This window comes from Pomacea canaliculata, linkage group LG4 (assembly GCF_003073045.1).
Source record: "Pomacea canaliculata isolate SZHN2017 linkage group LG4, ASM307304v1, whole genome shotgun sequence".
NCBI lineage: Eukaryota > Metazoa > Mollusca > Gastropoda > Architaenioglossa > Ampullariidae > Pomacea > Pomacea canaliculata.
In genome coordinates, this window is record NC_037593.1 from 20349931 (window position 1) to 20373545 (window position 23615).

General features: G+C 37.1%; 3 protein-coding genes across 6 annotated transcripts; 2 read left to right on the forward strand and 1 right to left on the reverse strand.

Annotated features, from left to right (window-relative positions):
* Positions 1-409: 409 nt before the first annotated feature.
* On the forward strand, positions 410-8344 carry LOC112563291. 3 transcript variants are annotated; one of them, XM_025237141.1, is made up of 4 exons: positions 410-818; positions 5495-5848; positions 7200-7343; positions 7784-8344. In XM_025237141.1, exons 2-4 carry the CDS (start codon positions 5656-5658, stop codon positions 7942-7944), a joined length of 498 nt encoding a protein of 165 aa, XP_025092926.1. In that variant the 5' UTR covers positions 410-818; positions 5495-5655; the 3' UTR covers positions 7945-8344. The 3 variants fall into 3 exon arrangements, with proteins under 3 accessions (XP_025092926.1, XP_025092927.1, XP_025092928.1); XM_025237142.1 differs by lacking the exon at positions 410-818 and adding an exon at positions 4512-5071; XM_025237143.1 differs by lacking the exons at positions 410-818; positions 5495-5848 and adding an exon at positions 5855-6143.
* On the reverse strand, positions 8180-12621 carry LOC112563290 (peflin-like). Of its 2 annotated transcripts, none has more exons than XM_025237140.1 (5): positions 12469-12621; positions 11486-11621; positions 10972-11133; positions 10372-10515; positions 8180-9997 (listed from the first exon to the last, which is right to left on the reverse strand). In XM_025237140.1, exons 1-5 carry the CDS (start codon positions 12484-12486, stop codon positions 9771-9773), a joined length of 687 nt encoding a protein of 228 aa, XP_025092925.1. In that variant the 5' UTR covers positions 12487-12621; the 3' UTR covers positions 8180-9770. The 2 variants fall into 2 exon arrangements, with proteins under 2 accessions (XP_025092925.1, XP_025092924.1); XM_025237139.1 differs by having other exon boundaries at positions 11438-11621.
* Positions 12622-14361: 1740 nt separating this feature from the next.
* Positions 14362-22288, forward strand: LOC112562354 (squalene synthase-like). Its single transcript, XM_025235583.1, has 8 exons — positions 14362-14741; positions 15278-15375; positions 16649-16832; positions 17505-17633; positions 18025-18216; positions 18686-18862; positions 19081-19233; positions 19847-22288. Exons 1-8 carry the CDS (start codon positions 14643-14645, stop codon positions 20060-20062), a joined length of 1248 nt encoding a protein of 415 aa, XP_025091368.1. The 5' UTR covers positions 14362-14642; the 3' UTR covers positions 20063-22288.
* Positions 22289-23615: the final 1327 nt, after the last annotated feature.

Genomic DNA, 23615 nt, shown 5'->3' on the forward strand with positions numbered 1-23615 from the left:
CTGCCCGTCCCATCCCATACAGTCCCGTGGACGTTTCCCATGGGATTCCCATGGGATTCCCATTCCTATGGACAACACTGGTAAACCTGGCCAGGTTATGGTCGCGAAGAATAACCGCCACAGCAAACCAAGACTTGCCACTCTGCCATTAGAATTGTCTGGGTGCTAGTAACCCCAATATGTGCAATTTCCGACAGAAAAGTAAAACACAAGTGCTATAGGTTTCTTGTCCACATAGGTTTTCGATCGACTCTTGTTCATTTTCTGAAGTCGTGTGAGAGGAATTTTGCAATGGCAGATAAGCAAGTCTTCGTGGGTGCAGGCGTGTATAGTGTGTGGGAGTGTGCTGATTTTTTATTTTTTATTTTTGTATTTATTTATTTTTTTTTTGTACGGCTTTTGGCTTCGGTTATTAATGTGTTTGACAAGTGTTTTCTAATATTCGGGTTCAGAAATCTTAGACGCGAAATGTTTTAGGTGAAGAAGGCTTATCTGAGAGGCAGAGAACAGCTGAAAGCTTGTAGTCGCACCGTGTCACACCGCGACATCAAGCAGCCTCCCATCCATCCCTCCATCTGCTTGCCGCGCTAACGGCGCTGGTCGCAAGCTCCTCAAGGCTTGGAGTGTGCACGTGGTGCTCTCTGTAGTACAGTCAATGTGTTTTCTTGGCCGTACTTCTTGGCAGGACAAAGCTAGAGACGGGCGTCAAATGAGCGACCTCTCGACTGGTGCTGCACGACTGGTACTGCGCCTGATTGCACTTTGCTAAGCAAGCATCGTCCTTAGTGTATGGAGCAGTCTGTGAATACAAGTGTGCGGTGAGTAACATGTACACAGTCCCACCTTCACGCGTGCTAGTGTATAATGAGTACTGTAGGTGTTGTTACCTACAGATCGACCTGTTTAGTCTTTGTCGGCAAGATGATAGCAGAACTGTAAAGAATATTAGTGTTGTAAACCCTTCTGTGCCCACAATTAACTTGACAGACGCCGTTGTGCATAGAGTATTACACCCGCGGGCAATAAATGGAAATTGTTTATTTAAACGATGAGTGCCGTTCGAATTATCTACACCATATTAGATAATGATGTTATAGATTCTGGAGTTCATTTTTACAAAAAGTGACTTTTATTCGGAAGCAACGTAGGAAAGACTGATGTGTGTAATTAGTAATAAACATTAGTGGCTTTTTATTCAGAAATGTCTTAACATGGAATGAACAGGACTAGAACTTTTCACTAATGTTTGCGGGTAAGATGATTCTGTTTACAACAGTCGAGACGGAAATTGTGTGACACGCCCCCTTTCTCAACCCCTGTACTGCTCATCTAAACCCGAGAGCTGGAGTAAATGAGTGGTATTTAATTATATTATTATATTTAATTTAATAATAAATACAATCTTAATTCTATTCTTTAAAATGTAATCGCCATTGACAAATAAATGTAATCTTATTACAATAATAATTTTGGTTAATACAAGCATAATTTTATAAGTGTAACATTTCATATCAATGGTACATAATTATGAATGAGTGGTCCTATGTTTCTAGAGAAAGCTGGCCATGTGTTTCAGAAGGTAAACTTTTCGTACAGAATATTTGTTATGTATAGAAAGACCATGTAGGCATTCATAAGTATAGCAGATGTATCGGCACTTTCAAACGGGAAAGGTCATGTCCCTCCTACGTAAAGAAAGGTGTAAATCACGCGTGTGTATGTGGAAAGGTTGTAGTCATTCATGTGTGTGGAAAGGACACAAACGTTAATTATAACAGCTACTATGCACCTTGTGGTGCTGGGCGTACTATATACTCTAATTATTCCATGTAATGCTAACAGCTCTCAGCTTACAGGCATTACTAAAGTGGCCTGTCAGTCACAGTCTGAGTATGTTTTTATCTTGGCATCAGAGACACCTTCTGGTCCCTCAGGCATCAGAGGGTAAGAACAATCCTTTCCCGGAGCAAGTAATCTACCGAAGTAACACGTGATGTGCGTGGACACCACGGGATCTTTTACACATGGATGCAGAAAAACTTAAAATCTTCATATTGTTTTAAAACTAAAGGATACGTAATCATAATTTAATAGGAAATGTAAGGGTAGTTCGGTAACAAATGTAATCATAATTCAATAAGAAATCTTTTTCCAGTAGCAAATGTAGTTTTAATTTAATAATAAACCCAATCTTAATTCTACAATAAATGTAATTATTGTTCGGTAATAACTATAACTATCATTCAGTAATAGATGCAATCATCATTCAGTAATATATGTAATCCTATCACGTGCATAATTTGAGTTCATGAGTAAATGTAACATTTGGTATCAAAGATAATTACTTTGAAAAAGCGTGCAAACAACGAAAAGGTTAATCGTTCTGAATGTTCATCTTGACGACCGAAACAAACTATGTGATGAAAGGCCGTGTGAGGAGGCCGTGGAGGTGGCGAAGTAGGTCGAGGATCGAGCTAATGACCCCGTCAGCAAGGCAACGAACCACGTGACATCTGAGTGTACGCAGGTCTAGCACATCAGCCCACTTATTATTTTTTTTTCTTACTTAATGAAGCACACAAACAATGTTGACTAACAATTATAAGCACGCGTACACACTCGCACACAAAATTATGTAAACGGACACAAGCAACGAATGGGCAGGCAGGCAGGCAAACGTTATTCCAATGTCAGAATATTCCCCCTATCCCCCTTCCAATAAAACCTAGCAGCCTCCCCACGGGTCACCATTGAGTATAAAAATGTTTTAAATACACAGGGTATTGAAGAGGACGTAGGGGAGGATGAAAAAAATTGAATGACCCATGATCAGTTGGTGCTGGAGGTCTATATATCTCCTAACTCAATATCAAGCGTCCTCATAAATATTTATATTTACCAGTTGTTACCAGTTTCAATATTGTGGTTGTTGTTGTTATGCTGTTGTTGTAGTTACGGCGCAGTTGTTCCACTGTGATGGTGTTTGTTGTTGTCGTCTGTTCAAAATACCACATGCACTGCACAAGCCCTTCTTTCTATGCCATCTCCAGACACAGCACGCGTGGATATTTGAAGAAAAACAAGCACCATGTTGTCTCTAGACCTTTAGCCATGTGCGGGGTCAAGATTTCGGCAGAAGACAGCAGTGTGCAGACGATGGTCAGCGTGGGTGCACCATGGTGGGGCAGTTATGTACTTCCAGCTGTCCGCACGGCTTCTCTGACGGCGGCTGCAGGGCTACGATGAGCAAGACCACATTCTGGTCAGCGACTAGCCACCGACACATCTGCCAAACACAGGGCAACCACACTCCACGCTTATCTGTCGCCCTGAAGGCATGTCGTTGTTGCCTACAGTATAATCTTATGTGTATTGTAAGCTGCAACGGCAAGTGAAATGGAGGAGAAAAGAAGGTGGGGGAGGAGAAAAGAAGGTGGGGGGTATAGTCCTAAGCGGAGAAAAGGAAGGGGGTACATATATTCCTAAACAGCTTCCCGGCAGCTGTTGTGCATGTCAACAGTTTGCTAAACATTATGCAATAACTAGAGCTGTAAACTTCGTCAACAGCTAAACGCACGCGCACCATATGTTAGTAGCAGCTGTTCCTCGGGGATTTTTGTTGGCTTTGGGGGGTTTTATGACAAATAAAACATTCCTAAATTGTAAGAATTTGATTCTTTTAAGACGACAGTCTAGAGGTGGTCTTCTTCACCATTAGACATGTAAATCTTACTGCCACCTTATGAAAGAAGTCTATTATATCACAGAATTTCGAGAGGTATCATAGATAAAGCCACTGCTTATGTGTTTGTCTATATATATATAGAAACTATTTTAGGTAATGCTTGTCCACCCTTCAGCCGCATTCAGACCATCTTAAGTCATCTTCGCCACTCTTCAGCCACTGAAAAAAGACTCAAAATCTTGGTTTTTTTTCTGTTTTGATTCCAAAGATCCCGGCAATATTCCCTCTAAAGAATTTCAGCTGAAACGTCAGTCGGCCAGTGGCAACATCTGTTGTCCTTCCAAACAAGATTTGAAATTACTCATCCTCATGTGTCGTCTTAATTCCCGCGGCGCAGTACTGTGGCCCAACTATTCCAAGGGAATATCACAAAATTTATAAGTTTCTTACAGCAGGTAAAAAGCGTACTAACTAATCGTTTCTCCGAAAATTTGTCAATTTGAAAGGATACAGGAAGCACAGGGAGATGAAAAAAGTGTCAGAGGAAAGTTGTATCGAGGTGGCCAAAATAAAAGACAAAATAAAAATACCTTGTGATCCCGGATCAACAGGGCCTCATAATAACGACATGAATAGGCTTGAAGAATGTGACTTTCAAGAATGTGCACAACAATTAAAATAACCCAATTTGGCGCCCTCGTCCTCTTCTAAGTCAACATTTTAAAAGGTTCCAATGTTTGCGCAGTCCTTGTTAGTGAATTAATGAAGATGCCACATCACGTCCTCATTAGTCTCTACCATGTAGTTGCCCTGTTTAACATGTAGTCTCTATTTTTTTCTAAACCTTTGTGCATCTGTTTCTTCTGTTAGATAGTAGTTTACAATTAAAGAATAACAGCCTGGGGTTTGCGATGTTATCTCACCTTATGCAGATTCTTATCACCGATAGTCGAATATTTATACATATATTTGCATCGCCTTTAGGTTATTGTAATGACATATACACTTCACACATCGAATAATTACAAAAACAAAATCCTGCACGAGATATGTGGATACAGTCTGTGATGTAATAGCGTGCCGTGGTGAGCACTTGACGACGATGTTAATCAGAATGTGCACAGACCTTATCAGACAGCACGCGAAACATCTTGTCACATCGTTCACACGAGAACTATCTTCTGGAAACAGCCCATTGACTGTTGCCAGTAAACATGTTTGAAGAGTCTTTATCTTGAATTTGTGTCTACTGAAGCCAGTAAAACTAAGAATAGATATAGTCTCACGCTAAATCATCAGTATTCGGCGAAAAAGGATGAGCATAATATTAAGTATCCACCACATGTCTTAAAAAGAACCCAGCAAGTGATCTTCACACTTCGACATGTAAGAATCTGTTTGTTCTCTCGATGATTGTAAGTGACGTGTATGTACTTATATATTTTCTTGCATAACATGCAAATAAGTCGTCGTTCTACTGTCTACTGTCAGCGCCGAGATTATATTTTCTACATTATGTGAACGAACTACCTGCGTTCATCCTATTATTTGTGTTGGTACTCAGCTGTATATTTTGGCATTATGTGAATGGATGCGTGTTCTTCTGAGCGTAGGATGTACTTTCTTGCATTATGTACCTCAGCATGCGTTTCCTATTCCGTGGTGTATGTTAGTTCATCACATGATCATGTATCCTTCATACTATCTGCGTGAAACTGCGGTCAGAGGAGGTATGATGGAGAGAAGGAGTAAAGAAAAGAATATATAAAACAGCATCGACGTTTTCGTTCTGTTTTGTTTGTCCAACAGTTGCCTCGTACCTTCGGCGCTTCAAAACAAATCAACGCTGAAGCAAAGCAGCAAGACAGTCTCTCTGTCTCTGTGGTCCGCCTATCGTCTATCATCAGGTCGTCGTCGCTGACCTCCTTGTCGACCGTCACGTCTTCGTGGGCTTCTTTCCCCCCGTGGCTATGTTTGAGCCGGAGGCGAAGAGTGCAGTGTGGGGCATCAGTCCCGTGCTCTTCATCGTGGGCTGCACCTATCACATCCTCAGCATCGCCTTGCCCCACTGGCTAGCCAGCGCCAATGTCCACCTCGGGCTGTGGGACTACTGCGTGACCGGAGGGCCTTGCGTCGGCATCGCGGAGATCATCAGCGATAGCGGTGAGTGATGTTCTTTGATCCTTGCCGCTTGGCATTACCTGCATAACACCATTCCTCTGGTGAGAAATGGTAGTGGTGGGGGAATGGGTGTGTTACTAAAGATATTGAATACTACATAATAAGTAATAAGTAGTATTTAGTATCTTTGGTTTTACGCCAAACCACATGCAGAGAAAGAACAGCGTGCCCGAGACGAGATGTGAACCCAGGACGGCCGATCATCACTGTATTGACGGCAGGCGAATCATCGTCTCACCACCGGATCACACCACTCCTCTGGGCAGCAATACTCACTGTAAGCATTATGTGTGGCGCATTAATACCACGAAGAGGTTCCCTATAGTGTTCAGGTTTATGTATGTCGCATTAATACCATGAACAGGCTTCATATAGTGTGTAGGTCGCACGTCCGCGCGCCCCCCTTAGCCAGCAATGTAAGCTAATTTCACTAAAACCGGTATAAGAAACTTTTACAAAATGACCACCTTCGCGCCCCCCTTGTAAGCACTTTCGCGCCCCTAACTATTCCTATTATCTAAACATATTGTCACAGGATTTTTAGTTACGTATTTTTAGTTGCAGCAAAACAAAGGATATCCGCCATCTACCCACCTTTGAATCTTTTAAATGTGCAATGAAGACACACCTCTTCCTTCAGCATTACAACAGTCCACACAATGCTAGTCCTTTTTCAACCCACCCAGGTCTTTCAATTTATTGCCTCTTCCTCTGCTGAATCACGACACTCTTTGTTCTTGTTACCCGATTTCTTTTTGCGTTTTCTATATTTGTCCTTTATTAGTCATCAGTACTGTTGTTCTGTTTATTCGTCTACTGTCCGTGTCTCGTTCTTGTCTCAAGCGTTGATAGCAAGCTCCTTACGAGCTCTACAAATCACGCATTTATTATTTAATTTGATATGATGACACACAGCAGCACGGTAAGACTGTCAGTGACATATTGTGTTGAGGAGGTCAGACTTTTTTTTTTAAGACAAGCACTTTTTCATAGCTCCGTACTTCAGTGGAAATGGATTCGTGCTTTATCAGGGGAAGTAAAGGTGACGAAAGGAGAGGGTTCTTATTTTCACCGTCGCAACCTCGACACACCTACGGCTTTTAAGCTACATGAGACTTAATTAGTAATCCTTCAACGTTTGAGTACAATTATACGATTGTATGCACAGCAAGATAAACAATTTTTAGATCACAATGTAAACCAGAGAAGTTTTGAGTACATGACTGCTGCTTTGATTAGGAAACAATGGCAGTTCTCCTGCCACGCACTTTATCGTTGCGCTGGGTGAACTTTTTAACTGGCTGTTGGTATACATGTCATGTTACATGGACAGACTGGGGCTGGTACAGAACAGTACAGGGACTGGAAATAGCCGCCACCGTCTTCGTGCTGACGGCTCTGGTGACCGGGCTGATGAGGGTCAACCTGGGCCACAATATTTGGCAGACCGCCTGCGGCCTCTGCGCCTTCGCGGCCGGTAGGTTACACTGACTCCCCTTCCCTCTGCATCATTTGATCCAAGACAACAGCTGTAGGTCATTAGAAATGTAAATACTTTGGAATTCCGATTCAGTTACGGTGTATCTGCAATATCTCCATTTGTTACTGTCCCTGCACAACTATCCCTTACTCCTACTGGTTTCCATATCAATTCTTCGAACGGAATCAAAGTTGTAATTTAACTCTTCACTACAGGTCCAGCTCCTTGAAGCATGAAGATTAGTATTGCTGCATCTGAACCTATGAACAATTTAGTGTGTGATGAACCACATAGTGCCTGCAAAACTGAGAGGGTTAACTCTAGCATGAACAGTAAACTGTAACACCGATGGAGATAAAATATATCAAACTAGATGTGTTCAGTTACAATAATTACAAACAAGCTTTTCAGATAATGAAATAACACTTATGTTTCAGGAATATTCTCCGTGGCAGGATCTGTGGTGTACGGCAAGAACTACACGGACTTCAGTAATGTGACTCTATCCTGGGCTTATGTCTTTAATGTTGTAAGTGGCTCTATGACCCTAGCTTCAGGACCAATCATGGTTGTGGATGCTATAGTGTATTCACACTAATGCCACCTGGAAGGTTTAATTTTCATCTCCTACTAGGAGAATAACAGAAATATAACTAGAGGTGAAAGAACCATTGATGTTATGTTGTACAGCAAAATTTTAAAATCAACTATTTATAGTTACCTTTGTTGTTTGTGATTTCATGTTGAATCATAATAGTGCAACCCATGTTGGTAATGTGCAAAAGAGAAATGTTTAAACAACAATATACAAACTATTTCGACAAACTAGTAAATTTACAACAACTATATGTTTATTATGTAGAACAATCTGACATTGTTGGCATTAGACTAGAGACAGAAACACACAGAAACAGAAAGAAATGGTGCAGAACTGTGGCTGAAGGGATTTACCACTGACCTGACTTAAAGATGGGGTGTGTAGCAAAATAATAAACAAGCCCCATTTCCCCTATAATTATCTGTATTCTGTTTTAGTAATGCTTTGGTCTTAAAGTTTATCTTCAAACATTTCTTAAATATGCAACCAAATGCTAAAAATGTACATTGTAACATGAGAGCATCCAGATGTAGGATGGTACAAAACACTGTAATAACAGTATTTGTTTTTTTTTTTAAATTGTGAGAACATCAGCGGAAATTTAAACTTATATCAAGACCAAATCTGATTCATACATATCTTGGAAATGACCTTTTCCTGACTGATTTTTAATTATCTTGTCATATAAATACACACACACATAAAAAAATCCTTTCCAGTTCAGATATTAAGCCATTTCTACGCCTTGTTACTTCGTCCCACCTTAAAATGTCTTCGATTGAAAACTGTGACTAGCAAACAATCAGTTATGTTAATCATGAAAACAATCAATGTTTCAAAATAAGCAGATGTGAGGAAGGACTGCACCTAGCCATAAATGGATGCCGGATCTTAAAAAGTAATGTGCAGCAGAAAGACCTGGCTTTCATGCTCTGTTTCCTCAACTCTGTGAACTCAAAGTTTCAAAAAAAAAAAAAATTGTACAGAAAAACAGTAAAGAGAACTGCAAAATATTAATCACAATGCTGCATTATACTTTATCTCTAAAGAAGAAAAACTTCACATAATTTTTCAGTAATCCCGTTTATGAGTACTTTGACAATTCACACACTTTCAGTTAGTAGTGTGCACAAGTATGACAAAGTTCGTGTGAGAGTAAAACTAAGCTTATTTGAAAAAGTGAGATTCTGTTTATGTGTGTGATTGTGTGTTGCACATTCTGCAGGCAGAAATATGCATGCTCATTAATATCTGCACATAAAACTATCAGACTAACAGGTTATGCCATCAAAATTCTCCCTTGCCTTTTTTGTGCTATATAAGATGAGAGGATATCTGTCAATTATAATGCTATCATAATAAATATCAATCGTAAGTATATTGATGTGCCATACAATACGCATACAGAATGCAGTTAAAACTTATAATTACAACATTTGTTTCAAAGGTAAGCATATAGAAAATAAAAATACAATTATTTCTATTATGGGCACTAAACTATGATTTAAAAAATTAGTAAGAAAAATATCTGCTTCATTTAAAAATAAAAGCTGATATAATGAGCCTATCAAAAGGGAAATAATCTTGTGCCAAGGAGCAAAAAATTTATTACTTTTTCAAAATCTAATGAGAAAATTAAAAATGTAAATTTTAGTTAAAAGCTCTTAAAACATTAAAAAATATTATTATTTAAAGAGAAGTCATCAGTAATACAGTCACAAGATCAACATAAGCATATATAAGTTGTTATTAAAATGGCCAGAATACTTGTTATTGTTTAAAGTGCAATAGAAACTTCAAACATCATGGCAATAGTAACATGACATCTAAGGCTTGTACAACACAGCCATTGTCATGAAATCTTCATATGACAGATTAATGGTGCCAGACATGTTAGTATCACGCTGTCTGAAGGCATCAGTTAACGACTTCAGCAAGACACAAGACTGGATGAACAGGTCTAAAGTGAGACTCCGGCGTCCGTAGTGGTCAAACTTGTATAATACAGTTTGCACAAACTGGGGTGAAATATTGTATCCCATCTGCTGGTAAACTGCAAAATTGAATAGGAAATAACCTGCAAACCTGAACATTGTAGAGAGTGTATGCTTCACAACACACCAAGTAATCTAAAAGTGAACACTAAATTTCTAATAAGATCACTGCAAACTCAAATACAGTAATGTGAATGCATCATGGTTCACTTGAATATGTTTCTATCAGCATATGAATGTGAGTTTTTTAAAATGCAAATGTGCCCATTTGCAAATACATAACGCATTTACACATATACACATCCGCACACACACACACATATATAAATATACACAAATACACTTTTGTTCTCTGTCTAGACATCTTTAGGTAGTAATCTTATAAACTAACAAGCACCTACATGTCCACATATACATCTACACACAAACTGACCTGTATGGAGCTCAGCAGCCTCAATGGAGCCTGAACGATTAGAATCATATCGTTCAAATGTGCTGCGCCACTGCTGAATGTAATGCCACAATGACTGAAATTCATTGATGTCAATTGTTCCACTCATGTCGCGATCAAACATACCTGAAACACACACAATGGCTTGCATACTAAAATTTAAATTAAACTGGCAAGACACAAGGCAAAACAATAGAAGTGCACTATATAGACTGTTTATAGCTTTTCCATCATCATGTGTCATGCTAAGATCGCCGTTTTTTGGAGATAAATCACAAATCTCTCTCTTTCTCTCACACAAAACACACATGCATATAACAAGACAATACAGACCCTTTCTCTTTTGCACTTTTACCTACCCACTTTTCCCATCTTTCTAGAAAACACTTTATAGCCCAAAATATCATCAATTAAATCATTTATCTTTGAGTTGAATTTCTATAGAGAATCATCATGAAAAACAATGCTACCATATTTTATTAATTCTAATAAATAACACAATGGTTTTATATTTTCTTAAGAAAACAGTTGAAAACAGCAAAATAGAAACTTTCAACTAATAAAATATATACACAGCATTACCAATCATCAGTCGACATGTCTCTGGGTTGAACTGTGACCAGTTAGCATTAACAAGAGCTCGTTGTAACTCATTAGCAGTTATCCGGCCAGAGCGATCTTGGTCTACAGCCTGGAACCACTGAATTATCTGAGGGTCAATGCCCTGTGGAGCTCCAAATTGACCTTAAAATAATAATAAAATATTAATCCAACAACCAGAAAGTATTGTTATCATTTATCTCCCACTTCAGATATCTTTGTGCTAATATTGTCTAAACTGTACATTCTGAACTGGAATTCATATTAACACTATCAACAATAAATATTTAATTGTATGTATAAACATACTACTACTTATTCTATTTATCCCCAATAAAATACTTTTTCTGCAAAAGGTAAGTTTTAAAGAGCATCAACTAATAACTATATAAATGAATGATATCAACTTTTAGATAATCCTTCAATTACGGATTTAAATGCTCCCTACCTGGCGAGGCACCAGTATATCCAGGAGGAGGAGCCCCGGGATAATTACCTGCAGGTGGTCCATATCCTCCTGGAGGTGGGGCACCTCCATATCCTCCAGCATAACCAGCTGGGGCTCCATATCCACCAGGGTTTGGAGCACCATAAGCACCTTGTTGTCCATAATGGGGAGCACCATACCCTGGCTGTAAAAACACAAGTGCTTTTCACAGTCATAGCTTTGCTGCTTAGTAAAACACAAATAATATTTTAATCCACATACCAACTGAGGAGGTTTCAGTTTTATCGATTTCATGCAATAAATTAACACTGCTGAATCTGAATAACTATTATATGTCATTATTTAACCAGGGCTTCTGCTTACGCAGAAAATTGCGTACAGTGCGCATTAAAAGTTCGGAGGACCCCTTCAATTTTCGTCAATGGTGTCCCCTTCAAATAAGGGTGAAGAACAGGGACCCCTTAAAAATCTGAAGAAGGGGTCCATGGGACCCCAAAGAATTTAGCCTTAGCAGAAGCCCTGATTTAACAAACACTTTCTTCAACCTGTGTAGTGCGTTTCGAAGTAGTCGGCATGTCTAGTGTTAAACGATCTTATATTTTGTATAAATGCAACGTGTGATATGTTACATAGACGTATTTAAAATGATCGACAAAGCTTAATCACATTTCGACCGTAATATCCAGGTATTTACAAACAACAAAATCACATACAATATGTATAATCTTAATGTGTCTAATTCATATCAATAACCAATTCAGTTAACATACTTTCAAAGTATACGGGCATACGACCGTGACCATGTCTCATTTCTAAGTTTTAATTCCTATAGCAAAATAAATGGAAAAACTGGGAGAGGTCCACTAGGGATAATACGTTCATGAAAGAACTAGCAAAGTAACACAAAGCCAGCTCTCTTTAAGATCTGGAAACGTTTTTTCTATAATCAAAACATTTTAGTTTCTAAAATCATTCCTTTTTATCACTAAAATTTCGTAACAAAAACAACAAATCTGCCGTCTTCCGCGTACCTGTCCTGGATACGACATCTTTGGTTCTGGTTATTTACCTCCCCTTACACCTTACATTTATCGGCCCTGAACAGACCATGTGGCGCCTGCGCGGTGTAAAGATCACAAAAAAGTATTTGCTTAAACCTTAAAACCACATACATCTATTATTTTGTGTTTAAAACACTCGCTTGTTACTTCTAAGTAAAAAAAAAAGTGGAAAATCTCCTCAATGTGGAAACGCTTTTCTACCTAATAAACCAACCAACCAAGTAGTATAATGCATGGGCTCATGCAGTTTCTGTGTTACTCTTGTTCGCATGGCTGGCCATCGTTTTTTTTATTTTTGTTTTTGTTTTTTTTTACGAAATTGTATTACATCCCTGGTTATTTTTTCGGGTACTCCGATATTTCTCCCAAAATAATAATAAATGTGTAATTTTTATGTCGCAGAACAAAGACTTGCATCAATTTTCTTTGCGCAGATCTCATCGAATCATACACAGGATCGAGGAATTAAAGTGCTTGACACAAATATATCACATATATCGCTAAAGTAATTTAGACGAAGAAATATAAAAGAAGAAGCAGTGAGATAGTAAGTTAAGATGTGTTTTTAATGCACGTTTAATTGGAAGTGACGGATATAAAAGGGAAGGGATCGAGTTTCATGTACTTTACCCGCACTGATCATATATCTAACACTATATATATATAGCTATTTCGTTCACACGGCGAGGAGAAAACACATATGCTGATCGAGTCTTTCTCAAACACACACAAACAATTAAGATCGAGGTATGTAAATTCAAAATGGATTTATTTACACATAAAACAGTTCCACATATCCTATAGTCTACATGTACGTACGTAGGCGTTTATAATTAATTTAAGGTACCTTAAATTACTCATACACCGCTAATAACTATATATATATATCGCCTATACTTCGATCTATACTTACGTTTTTAAGTTACTGATAACTAAGAAATTAAGGGGGAGGGGGAGAGATTTCAAGGTACGTGAGCAGATCGAACACGTACTACACACTCGATCTCTGCATGGTCCATGATATACAATTCGATCGATCAGTGCTTGATTTCTCGCACTCAAAATAGGGGAAATAGTATTTCCAGATACATGTATACGTGATCGGACCAGAACACCTATACACGGTGCAAAGGTACTTCTCCCGTACTCGAAATAATAAAAAAAAAAAAGAATCAATGACTCGATCGATCCCTTGCGCTACGGCACGAACAGATCGAGTGCAGGCACTGCATTAATTTTGCTGAAATTTACAGGTTAGTTTTGTACGTATCACCTATATAAGCCCTATATCATCGATATGTACAAAAAACGTGAACCATTCGAAAATCCACCAATCGATCTGCAATTTATTATTATAAATGCCCATGCATGCACATACAAAAGGAGGAATTAGTTTTATTTGGTGGTGAATGCGCAGTAGTGATCGATGCACAGCGACAGCAAGTCTGGATTTGATTGAATTTGGACTACATGGTTGAACTTGCATTTACAAATATTTTAATTAATGTTATCAATTTAGCGTTTCTGTGAATGTGGGCGGTATATATATATGTGTGCATGATGTGCACGGTCGATCGAAGTGATCGTGCTCACATACACTTTTGTGTAACGTCCCTGGTGTTTCTAATACTACGAGCACCTGTCTGAGGATCAATTGAACGTATAAGTAGTTGCTGATGAATGACGCTTTATAAATATGATTCAGTATTATCATCATCAGTCATCATCAGTGATCATGCAATAAAATCATGCAAGCTCGTGGTGAAATATGTGCGATTGCCAAGCCTTAACATATTCTTTATTGTAAAAGGGCTTTTGATTGGTGTGGCTAAGGAATCTCCTGTTTCCCTTCAGCCAATCCAAGGCTATTTACTGAACACTTTTTTTCCTATCGACGGTGCTGCGGTATCGCGCGAACGGCTCAGGCGACTGGAGATGTATACATTTTAAACTGTTGATAGGTCATACATTTTATTATAAATTTTTATGAAATGCTTAAGATACTCCATATTGTTCGATAAACACAATCGGACACTAAAGGTTAGCTCGATCGTATTAGTCTCTGCTGGAAAGCAGACGATTTTATTTCAGGTCAATCAACCTACGCGACAAATTTGAAGCATTCGTTTTCAAGAATTCTGATCATGGATTTTCTTAAAGCATTGACACATCCAGACGAAGTATATGCACTCATTCGATTCAAATTTGGAGGCTGTGAGGCTGTTATGCCCAAGAATGATCAGGTGAGTCAAGTTGGTATTCTCGCCATATCAAATAATGGTCGTGTGAAGGGAACAAAAGCGAGACAAAAGTGAGGCCGGTCGTGATGGAAAATATTAAAATGTTAAAAATGCTGTCTTACAATATATACACCCACGCGTTGTGAGATGCCGATTTTTCGGCTTAAAAATATGAGACATTTGTACACTAGAGACATATATAAAGTAAAATAAAAATGCAATATCTTAAAAGATGTTTTCATTGTAACAATTATGTAGTTTAAATATTTTGGTTTCCATTTTACACAGTTTGGGATTCATTTATAAGGTCAGTCCGATGATGTAAATATCTTATCAGTGGCGTGAGAAGATGTTCAGCTTTTTTTTTTTTTTGGGAGGGGGGGAGGAGGGAGCGGGGATTAAGATCCATGCTGACAGTAGACGACGTACGTTTACATTCTTGCCTCATATGTTATATATCAGTTTTAAAGGTGGAGGGTCGGTTGCCACCCTGGTTCCTACGCCACTGCTTATTTCACTAAATACTTTTTTTGTTTTAGGTATCTATGAGTGCCACGTTGAAGAGGTGCTACAATTACCTCACGGAAACCAGCCGGAGTTTTTCAGCAGTCATTCAGGCACTAGATGGAGAACTTCGGTAAGATGCTACACCAGTCAGGATATACCCTTCATTTTGAAATAACTAGTTCATTATTACTTATTGCTATAGGAGGCATCGTTGAGGACAGTGACACTGTGCTTGTTGAATATTTTTTTAATGGAAAAAATAAAGGAAAATGGCAAGATAGATGGATCTATAGATCACTTCATCTCAAAATTTAATTTATTTGATCCCATTAAAAACAGCTGTGGGACAGTACAGCAAGTTGTCTAATATCATCATCTGACCCATTCAGAATGCAGTTGTGAAACAGTCATCATGAATCTAGGGATCATGCTGAAGAAATGAAAGAAGACAGGTGTGGCAGAAAATGCCTTTTTTTTTTTTTGTCAAATCTACTGGCTACATTACAAAGTAGTGTCATTTTGTGAAAGAGTGTAAAACATTGCTGCCTGTGCGAACTGGTGTGCAGTTGTGGTTTAAATACAATTGTAAGTAAACACTTTGCAGAAGCCTGAAATTTTTGAGTGGAAAGATTGAAGCATCTACCATTAAGACCCTATTTGCCATTTCCTTTAACATTTTTAACAGTGGTGAGCAGGCCTGTTAGCCCCAATGGGGCCCGAAGCATAGGGATCAATTTGGAGGGCACGTTCTTAGACCTCGCAGAGCCCAAGCATGTAGTTACCATACGAATCAATAGTGCAGGGCCCAAGGCAGATGCCTTGTCTGCCTGCCCCAAAGCACGGACCTGGTGGTGAGATAATAATTGAAGTATTTCAGTAAAACGACCTTTATGTCATGCTACAGGTCTTAATTTTCAGATTAACCAGTTACTGTGTTGCTTTTGTGTGGCCACTTAGGTTACACTCTAAATTGCATTGACAGTCTGAATGTGACCTTTAACTCTCACAAAGTTGAGCCATAAGCTATAAGATTTGTCTGCAGTTTCTTGTGTTGTAATATTGCTTTATGACTTAGACATGTCTTTAGAACTTTGAACTATTATTATTATTAATTAGCTATGGGCATTGGTACAGGCAAAGGTAAAAATGTTAAAGGTATAATTTATCTCATAGCCTAGTGTCTGTATTGGCAGTAAACTCTTAGTAGTTTTGCTGTGTCTTGGGTACAGTATACGAAAGACAAACCTGACCCATCTGCTGCACTGTTTAATCTGCATTAGAAAATTGCGTCTTCTGTAACTGACTCCTGTCTGTGTGTGCTGATGAATGAACTGGAAAAAGAGAGAGATTTGCTACTGTAAAGTGCAGAAGACCTTGAATCCAAGTTTATTTTCTATTTTCAGGGATGCCATATGCATTTTTTATCTGGTATTGCGTGCCCTTGACACTGTGGAAGATGATATGACAATTGACAACAAATTGAAGATACCAATGCTGAAGAATTTCTACAAAAATCTGCAGGACCCTCAGTGGCATTTTACTGAAAGCAAGGAAAAGGATCGCATTGTCTTGGAAGACTTTCCAGCCGTAAGACTTTTATATTAGTGTGTCTGCAATTTTTGTTTCGTTCTACACCTAACACTGCCAAACAGAATCTAACCAAGATAAACCTTGCAGAAGCATTCAATATTTTGAATTGGTTCAGAAAAAAATCTAAATTAGTAAATTTTCTTTTATAATCTGGTGATGTTTTTACTGGATGCCCATTTTGGATTATTCATTATTCTGTGTGTGTTAAATGTCTGTATGAGTATGTATGCCTGCCCTTGTGAGCAAAAGAAAAATTTCTGTCTTGGGTCTCCTTGACTGACAATAAAGTCTGATTTGATTTGATTTAATTAACTGGTTTTGGGGATACTCTTATTGTAGTTGTAAGAGACAGCATCTTTATAAGATTGGTAGTATTTACTGTTGAGTGAATTAAATGATCTTATGTAATGATCATATAGCAAACACAATCTGTACACATCATAGTTGCCTTTGTTTCTTAGCATTATATTTTGCTGTCACATATCCATTGTATTTTTATGCTACACCTCTGTATAGTAAATGTTTCAGGAATAGTTTTCTGCTTACAAATGTAGACAAAAATGCAAGTACCTTTTATGAGGATGTATTCATATCATTTGTTAAATGCTTGTATACTTCATGTCTAATAGCTGTAAGTATAGGAATAAAAAACTGGTAACTTTGTGGCAGATCACAAGAGAATTCCATGAACTGGCTGGTGTTTACCATGAAGTCATTTCAGATATATGCTGTAAAATGGGACATGGCATGACTGTCTTTCTTGACAGAGATATTGACACAATAGAAGAATGGAATGAGGTAAAACATATGTCTGTATGCCAATGTCCACTTGAAAGAACAAAAAAAAAATTGTAAATTTTAAGGGTACTGATGCGCATGAAAAAGAAACAAATGCATGTCAAACTTACCCAAACAAACTAAGAAAAGTTGCAAATATAGTTTTTTTGTGACTTCTTGTACAAAGGTAAAATCAGTTGTTACTCTGTTTTTATAATAATGGTTAAAATATCTCTGCATAAAAAAACAAAAGTTTGCATTGTTTCATATTGAAATTATTTCATATTAAACTACATTTCCTTTTGATTTTCATTGATTTGTATTTCAATGTTAATTTTTATGTGAATGTAAAAAATTTGTGTTAAATGTTTTTAATGAAATTTTTCTTCATTCTTTCCCTTCCCCCTGTTAGTATTGCCACTATGTAGCAGGTCTGGTGGGAATTGGATTGTCTCGCTTGTTTTCGGCATCTGGACTAGAGGATCCATGTGTGGGAAAAGACACAGCGCTGGCCAACAACATGGGATTATTTCTTCAGAAAACAAATATCATTCGGGATTATTTGGAGGACATCTTGCAAGGACGGAAATTCTGGCCCAAAGCTGTAAGTAAAAGATGGGGGAGGGGGTGATCGGTGGCAAGTGCAGAAAGAGCTGGTGTTTCTTTTATCAAATGGTTGAGAAGTGTGTCTTTTACTCAGATGAACTGCAAGTAAAGGTAGATGATATAGTATTGCACAAGATGTATTATTTTTCCAACATATTTATTTTTTGATAGATGTAACAACTATGAGGTTGGAGGTAATTCACCATTCAAGATACAAGCTGACTTTAAAGTAAATGGAAATTCTGACAGCATCACATGTAGAATTGATTAATAAACACATTATTATTAATATTAAATGATTTAAAAAATTGAAAAGTTAATAAATTGTAAATGCATTAGTTTCACATTTTGAGAGCTATAAAAACACAAGAGAATTATAGTTCATTATTCATGTGCAAAATCAACTTATTTTTGTAAATTTCTTGCCTTTGCAAACTAATACTTTATTTCCATTATTTCTTTGTTAGGTGTGGAGTAAATATGTTGAGCAGCTGACAGACTTAGCTTTGGAAAAGAACAGAACCCAAGCTGTGCATTGTCTGAATGAACTGATCACAAATGCATTGGAACTTGTACCAGATTGCATCACATACATGTCTCGCATCCATAACCAGTCTGTCTTTAACTTCTGTGCCATACCACAGGTATTTAGCTATAGCTAGGATTTATGATAGTATTACAGTTAAATATCTATACATGATAAGCAAGTTATTTGGAGGTTGTTTTTTTAAAAGCATGAGTTGAGAATGTATGGGAAATTTAGCATGCAAATGCATTTTTAAATACTTAAGAATTTCTTCAAAATATTTCTAAATGTTTTCTTAAAATGATAGAGAATAATTGTTGGTCATCCATGTTTTAGGTAATGGCAATAGCTACATTAGAAAGATGCTACAACAACCCAGCAGTCTTCACTGGTGTTGTGAAGATCCGTAAGGGAGAGGCAGTTAAGATGATGATGGGTTCCACCAGCCTAGAGAAAGTCAAAGCAATTATGTATCATTTTACTTCAGAGGTGAGCCTATTTTTGTTGTTGATGTGCAATGGTCCTTCAGTGCACATCTGTGTATAAACTACTGCTCAGAATGATAAAAGCTCTTGATAAATAATGCAGACTCATTTATATAATTAGATTTTTCCTCTTTAAAATGTGAATGAATCTCATTGAAATTCAAGCACATGACATTGTAAGTAGACCCTACTGGGCTGTGTTAAAAAGACAACCAAAAGACTGTTGTTCCCAGGGTATCATAGGACACAGCTTGATCGCTCATTTTTGATGATTGATCTGCTGCTGTTCCCAGTTTATTACATATCCACTTGATTATTTCTGATTGTTGCTCTGCTGTTGTTACCCAAGACTTTTTATTTGAAACATGATTCAAATGGACCAGGTTTTTTTGTCTATTCTTTTTGTAGTACAGCAAGTGGCAGAACTGATGGTAGTTTTGATTGAGTTAAATGTGCCTGTTAGAGTATCCTTTGTTGCCATTTTAGCAAATCCAAGACCAAATGTTTTTAGCAAAAAGATGAGGGAAAATGGCTTAAAGAGTGTGGAGACCTTGTGTGTATTTTTATATGAATGAACATCAGTAAAGCAGTCTTACTACAAACATTTGTTTTAACAGATATACAGAAGAATACCTGAAAATGATCCAAATGCTGAGCGGACAAGGCAGGTGTGCATGAAGGCATTGGCCAGCTCACAGACAACGCAGGAGTACACAACCTCAAGCATTTATCCTCCTCTCTATGTCTCTTGTGCTATGATGCTGTGGGCCATTGCCTACAATTACTGGTCACAGATTTCTGCATTTTACAATGATTTCTTTGGAGAAGACTAATTTTATTTGCAAAAAACAAAAAGTGTTGCCTTTATTTTGCTTTTTGTTTGATTTTTTTTTAAAGACTAGTCCATTTCCTTTTCTAGTTTTTGGTCTATTAATCCAAATACATTTTCAATATTCATGAATTGATTTTACCTTTAAAATTGTTGATTCATTTCCACCTATTACATTCCTTTTTGTGTGGTGGTTTGAGATCAAATTTGTCAAAATAATGTGCAAATTCTTCTGGATAATGTTTATTTTACTTGGATTTGTGCAGTGACATGCTGATCTCTGTTCACAGATTCTCTAGCTGCAATTAATGCAACCAGAGCAAACATAGAATAATACCAAAATGATTATAAAATGAAATGTAGCATTGCAAAAGTGGAACGAAGATTTATTGATGTGTGAACTTTAAAAATACAAAGCCAATGAATATTTATTTACAATAAACCCTGGTCATTTTATCTTTTCTGTCATTTTTGTTGATCTGAATTTTGCACATAACTTGTATTTCTGCCTGTTTGGTATGCAGTTTTATGTAGTATGTGATATTTCTTGGAACTGGGAGTCTGACTTGATATCATAACACCATTTTGCAAGATGCAGAGGTATAAACCATCGTTTATATTTTCTGAGTTAATGTTGGCTTTCACAGCTTATTATAAACTGCACCAAAATGTATTGCTTATCAAGGAAAAATATCTGAATATTTGTAATGTTAAGAAGTACCGCTTATCTTCATGATTATCTAAAGAATAAGATGAAAGCATGTTCATAATTCATATCACTTAAGTTGCTCCTTGATGTGAACAGAACAGTGCAAATTATGCTTTTTCATTATTGGTGCAATTCTTAACTATATGTTTAATTAACGCGTTAAATTTTTTATTGAGAGGAGACTGAGGACTTAGATAATGAGAAACAGCTTCATTTCACTCATCAAAACATAAGGAAAAATAAAGACTAGCTCAGCCTTAATACGTAAACTTTTTCGCAGAATTTCTGAAGATGTCAAGTCTGGTTTTTAAAAGCTGACAAAATATCTTTTCATATACTGATACTTATTTTATTAAAGCAATTCTACAAACATTTTTGAAATATATGTCCTTGCTTAAGCATTATTTCTTTAAAGAGCATTGTGTGTTGTTCATCGGGCATTGCAGTTGTCGCTACTGTGATAACAATTTTATGTAGAAAAACTTTGCTGTCATGTACTGAAAGTATTTCTGGACATACAGATACTAGGGCCAGTCTATTTATTTTCCTGTTACGTACACAGGAGATCTCAGTGTTTAATTGCTTGTGACATCTGAATATGCTCCATATCCAGAATCTCCTTGGACCACATAACATGGATACCTTTGACTATTACTGCTAATGGCTACCTCTAAAATTGTCATGTAATGCTAATTGTATTTTAAAGTATATGTCTCGATGTTGGCAGTGCTTGGTTATGATTGCTGCTCACTGAATTCTTGCATTTTTAGGGGTTTTTTTTTTTCTTTTCAAATTGTGTCATTATTTATCCTCCATTTTACTTATTGTAGGTTTGTTTAAAAATGTACACAAATATGTGAGTGCATGTATGTTTATATGCATGAGAATTTAGCGGAAATGTGGGAAATAGTAATCATGTATCCTATGCCACATATATAATTCTCAAACAAATTATGTATTTTATAATCAAAATTGTTTTTCTTGTGGTCTTTATTACCATTTTTCAGGGGGACAAGATAGGTAGCTTAGAAAAAAGAAAATAAAATACCAGCCACAGGCAATTTTGCATTTAGAAATTTATCACAGATTAGCATTTTGAAAATTCTTTTGATGAACACCTGTTTTAAGCTATATCTTAAGTGTATTATAGATACAAGTATACTAACAAATACTATGTGAAGGTCTAAACTATACTGAGACTTCATCCAGGATGAGTATTGATGACTTACAAAGCCTGATACTTGAAAATTATTTTTTTATATATATATACACACTCAACTAGCCCTGATTGCCTTTCTAATAGGCAGCACATGAAGTTCTGTGAACCAAGCACAGATCGGAAAGGGTTAACCCATCCTTTATCATTCTGAGAGAGTTGTTTTGATTAGGACATATTATGGAAGAACTTTGCTTTTTATGGTCTGAAAAGCTGAGTGTTACATTTCTGCTTATCTATTGTAAATATGTAAACACGCATTTAAAAGTATGTGTTCAAATTTGAAAAGAAATTAAAAAAAAAAATTGGTTACACATTCTCTAGTTTCATCTCACTGAATGCTATAATAAGCCATAAAATTAGTGACACAATGTGAAAAATTTTCTGCTGTTACCAGAATGATCTTTATAGGTCGTATAAGGTGCTTGTTTGGCTTTTTTAACAGTGGATTTAATCTTGTCATGAAGCTCTTACCTTCAAGTAAACAATATTAGTAGAAGCTGTTTCTGCATAACCTTATGTTCCTTAAATTTTCACTAGTGTTTTTGTTACAAGTCTGTGCTTAAACATGATTATTCACTAATTTTTACTTTCTCTTCGTCGTCATCTGTATATATTTGTAAAATTTCATACAAAAATAATATATATATGTTGTCTGTCAGTTTTTCTAAGGTGTGTGTGCATGCTGGTGTAATGCAAAAGATGGGAGCGATTGAAATGCTTACAATACAACTTTATTGATCCCCAGGGGCAGTTCAAGATAGTGCTCGTACTAGCAATAATATATACATATACAGGATATAAAAGCATAATATAAATGTACATGTTGAAATAGTGTCTCTCCCACACACATTCCCAACAATAGCAGATACAGTTGGTGACCCCAGGCTAGTAGATCATGGCCAGTAAAGTTTATCAAGTGAATGGCACATGGAATGAATGAGTTGTGACAATTGGCTCTGCATACAGACATTGCGTATCTACAGCCAGACTGCAAGAGTGAAAACACATCGGAAAAAGGATGCGTACTGCCTTCCTGAGGATTTGCTGACGATAAAAGGCTGCCAAATCCCTCTCCTGGTTCTGGTGATCTTGGAACAGATATTAACAAGGGAGACATAACTGTTTCTGTTCCCTAGGGAGAGGCTGTGGAACCAAGAAATGAAAGAAAAAGTAATGAGACTTTCAATGAAGGACTGACAGAACTGAGTGAAGATGACAGAGAAAGATCTGAGTTTCTGTATGAGGAACAGACGATGGCTCTTATGGAGGATCATGTCAGTGTTGATATCCTAATTAAGCTTGCTATCAAAGATAGTAATTAGATATTTATAATTTGTTAGAAGCCGGCTATCTAGATGGCATCATCAAAATAATACTGATGACTGCCTCAGGTCCGTTTGTCCAAAAGTCATAAATCATTTCCTTTGTCTTTGAGGCATTCAAGACAAGAAAGCATTCAAACCAGCGAACAAAGTCAGGAAGGGTGCCACTATGATCATGTTCACTATTATACAGAAGAGACAGCAAGGCAGTCATCAGCAAATTTTACAAGTTCCTATCCGTAGTGCTTCTACAACTGTTAGTATATAGTATGAACAGTAGTGGTGAACGTGCATATGAAACTAAAGA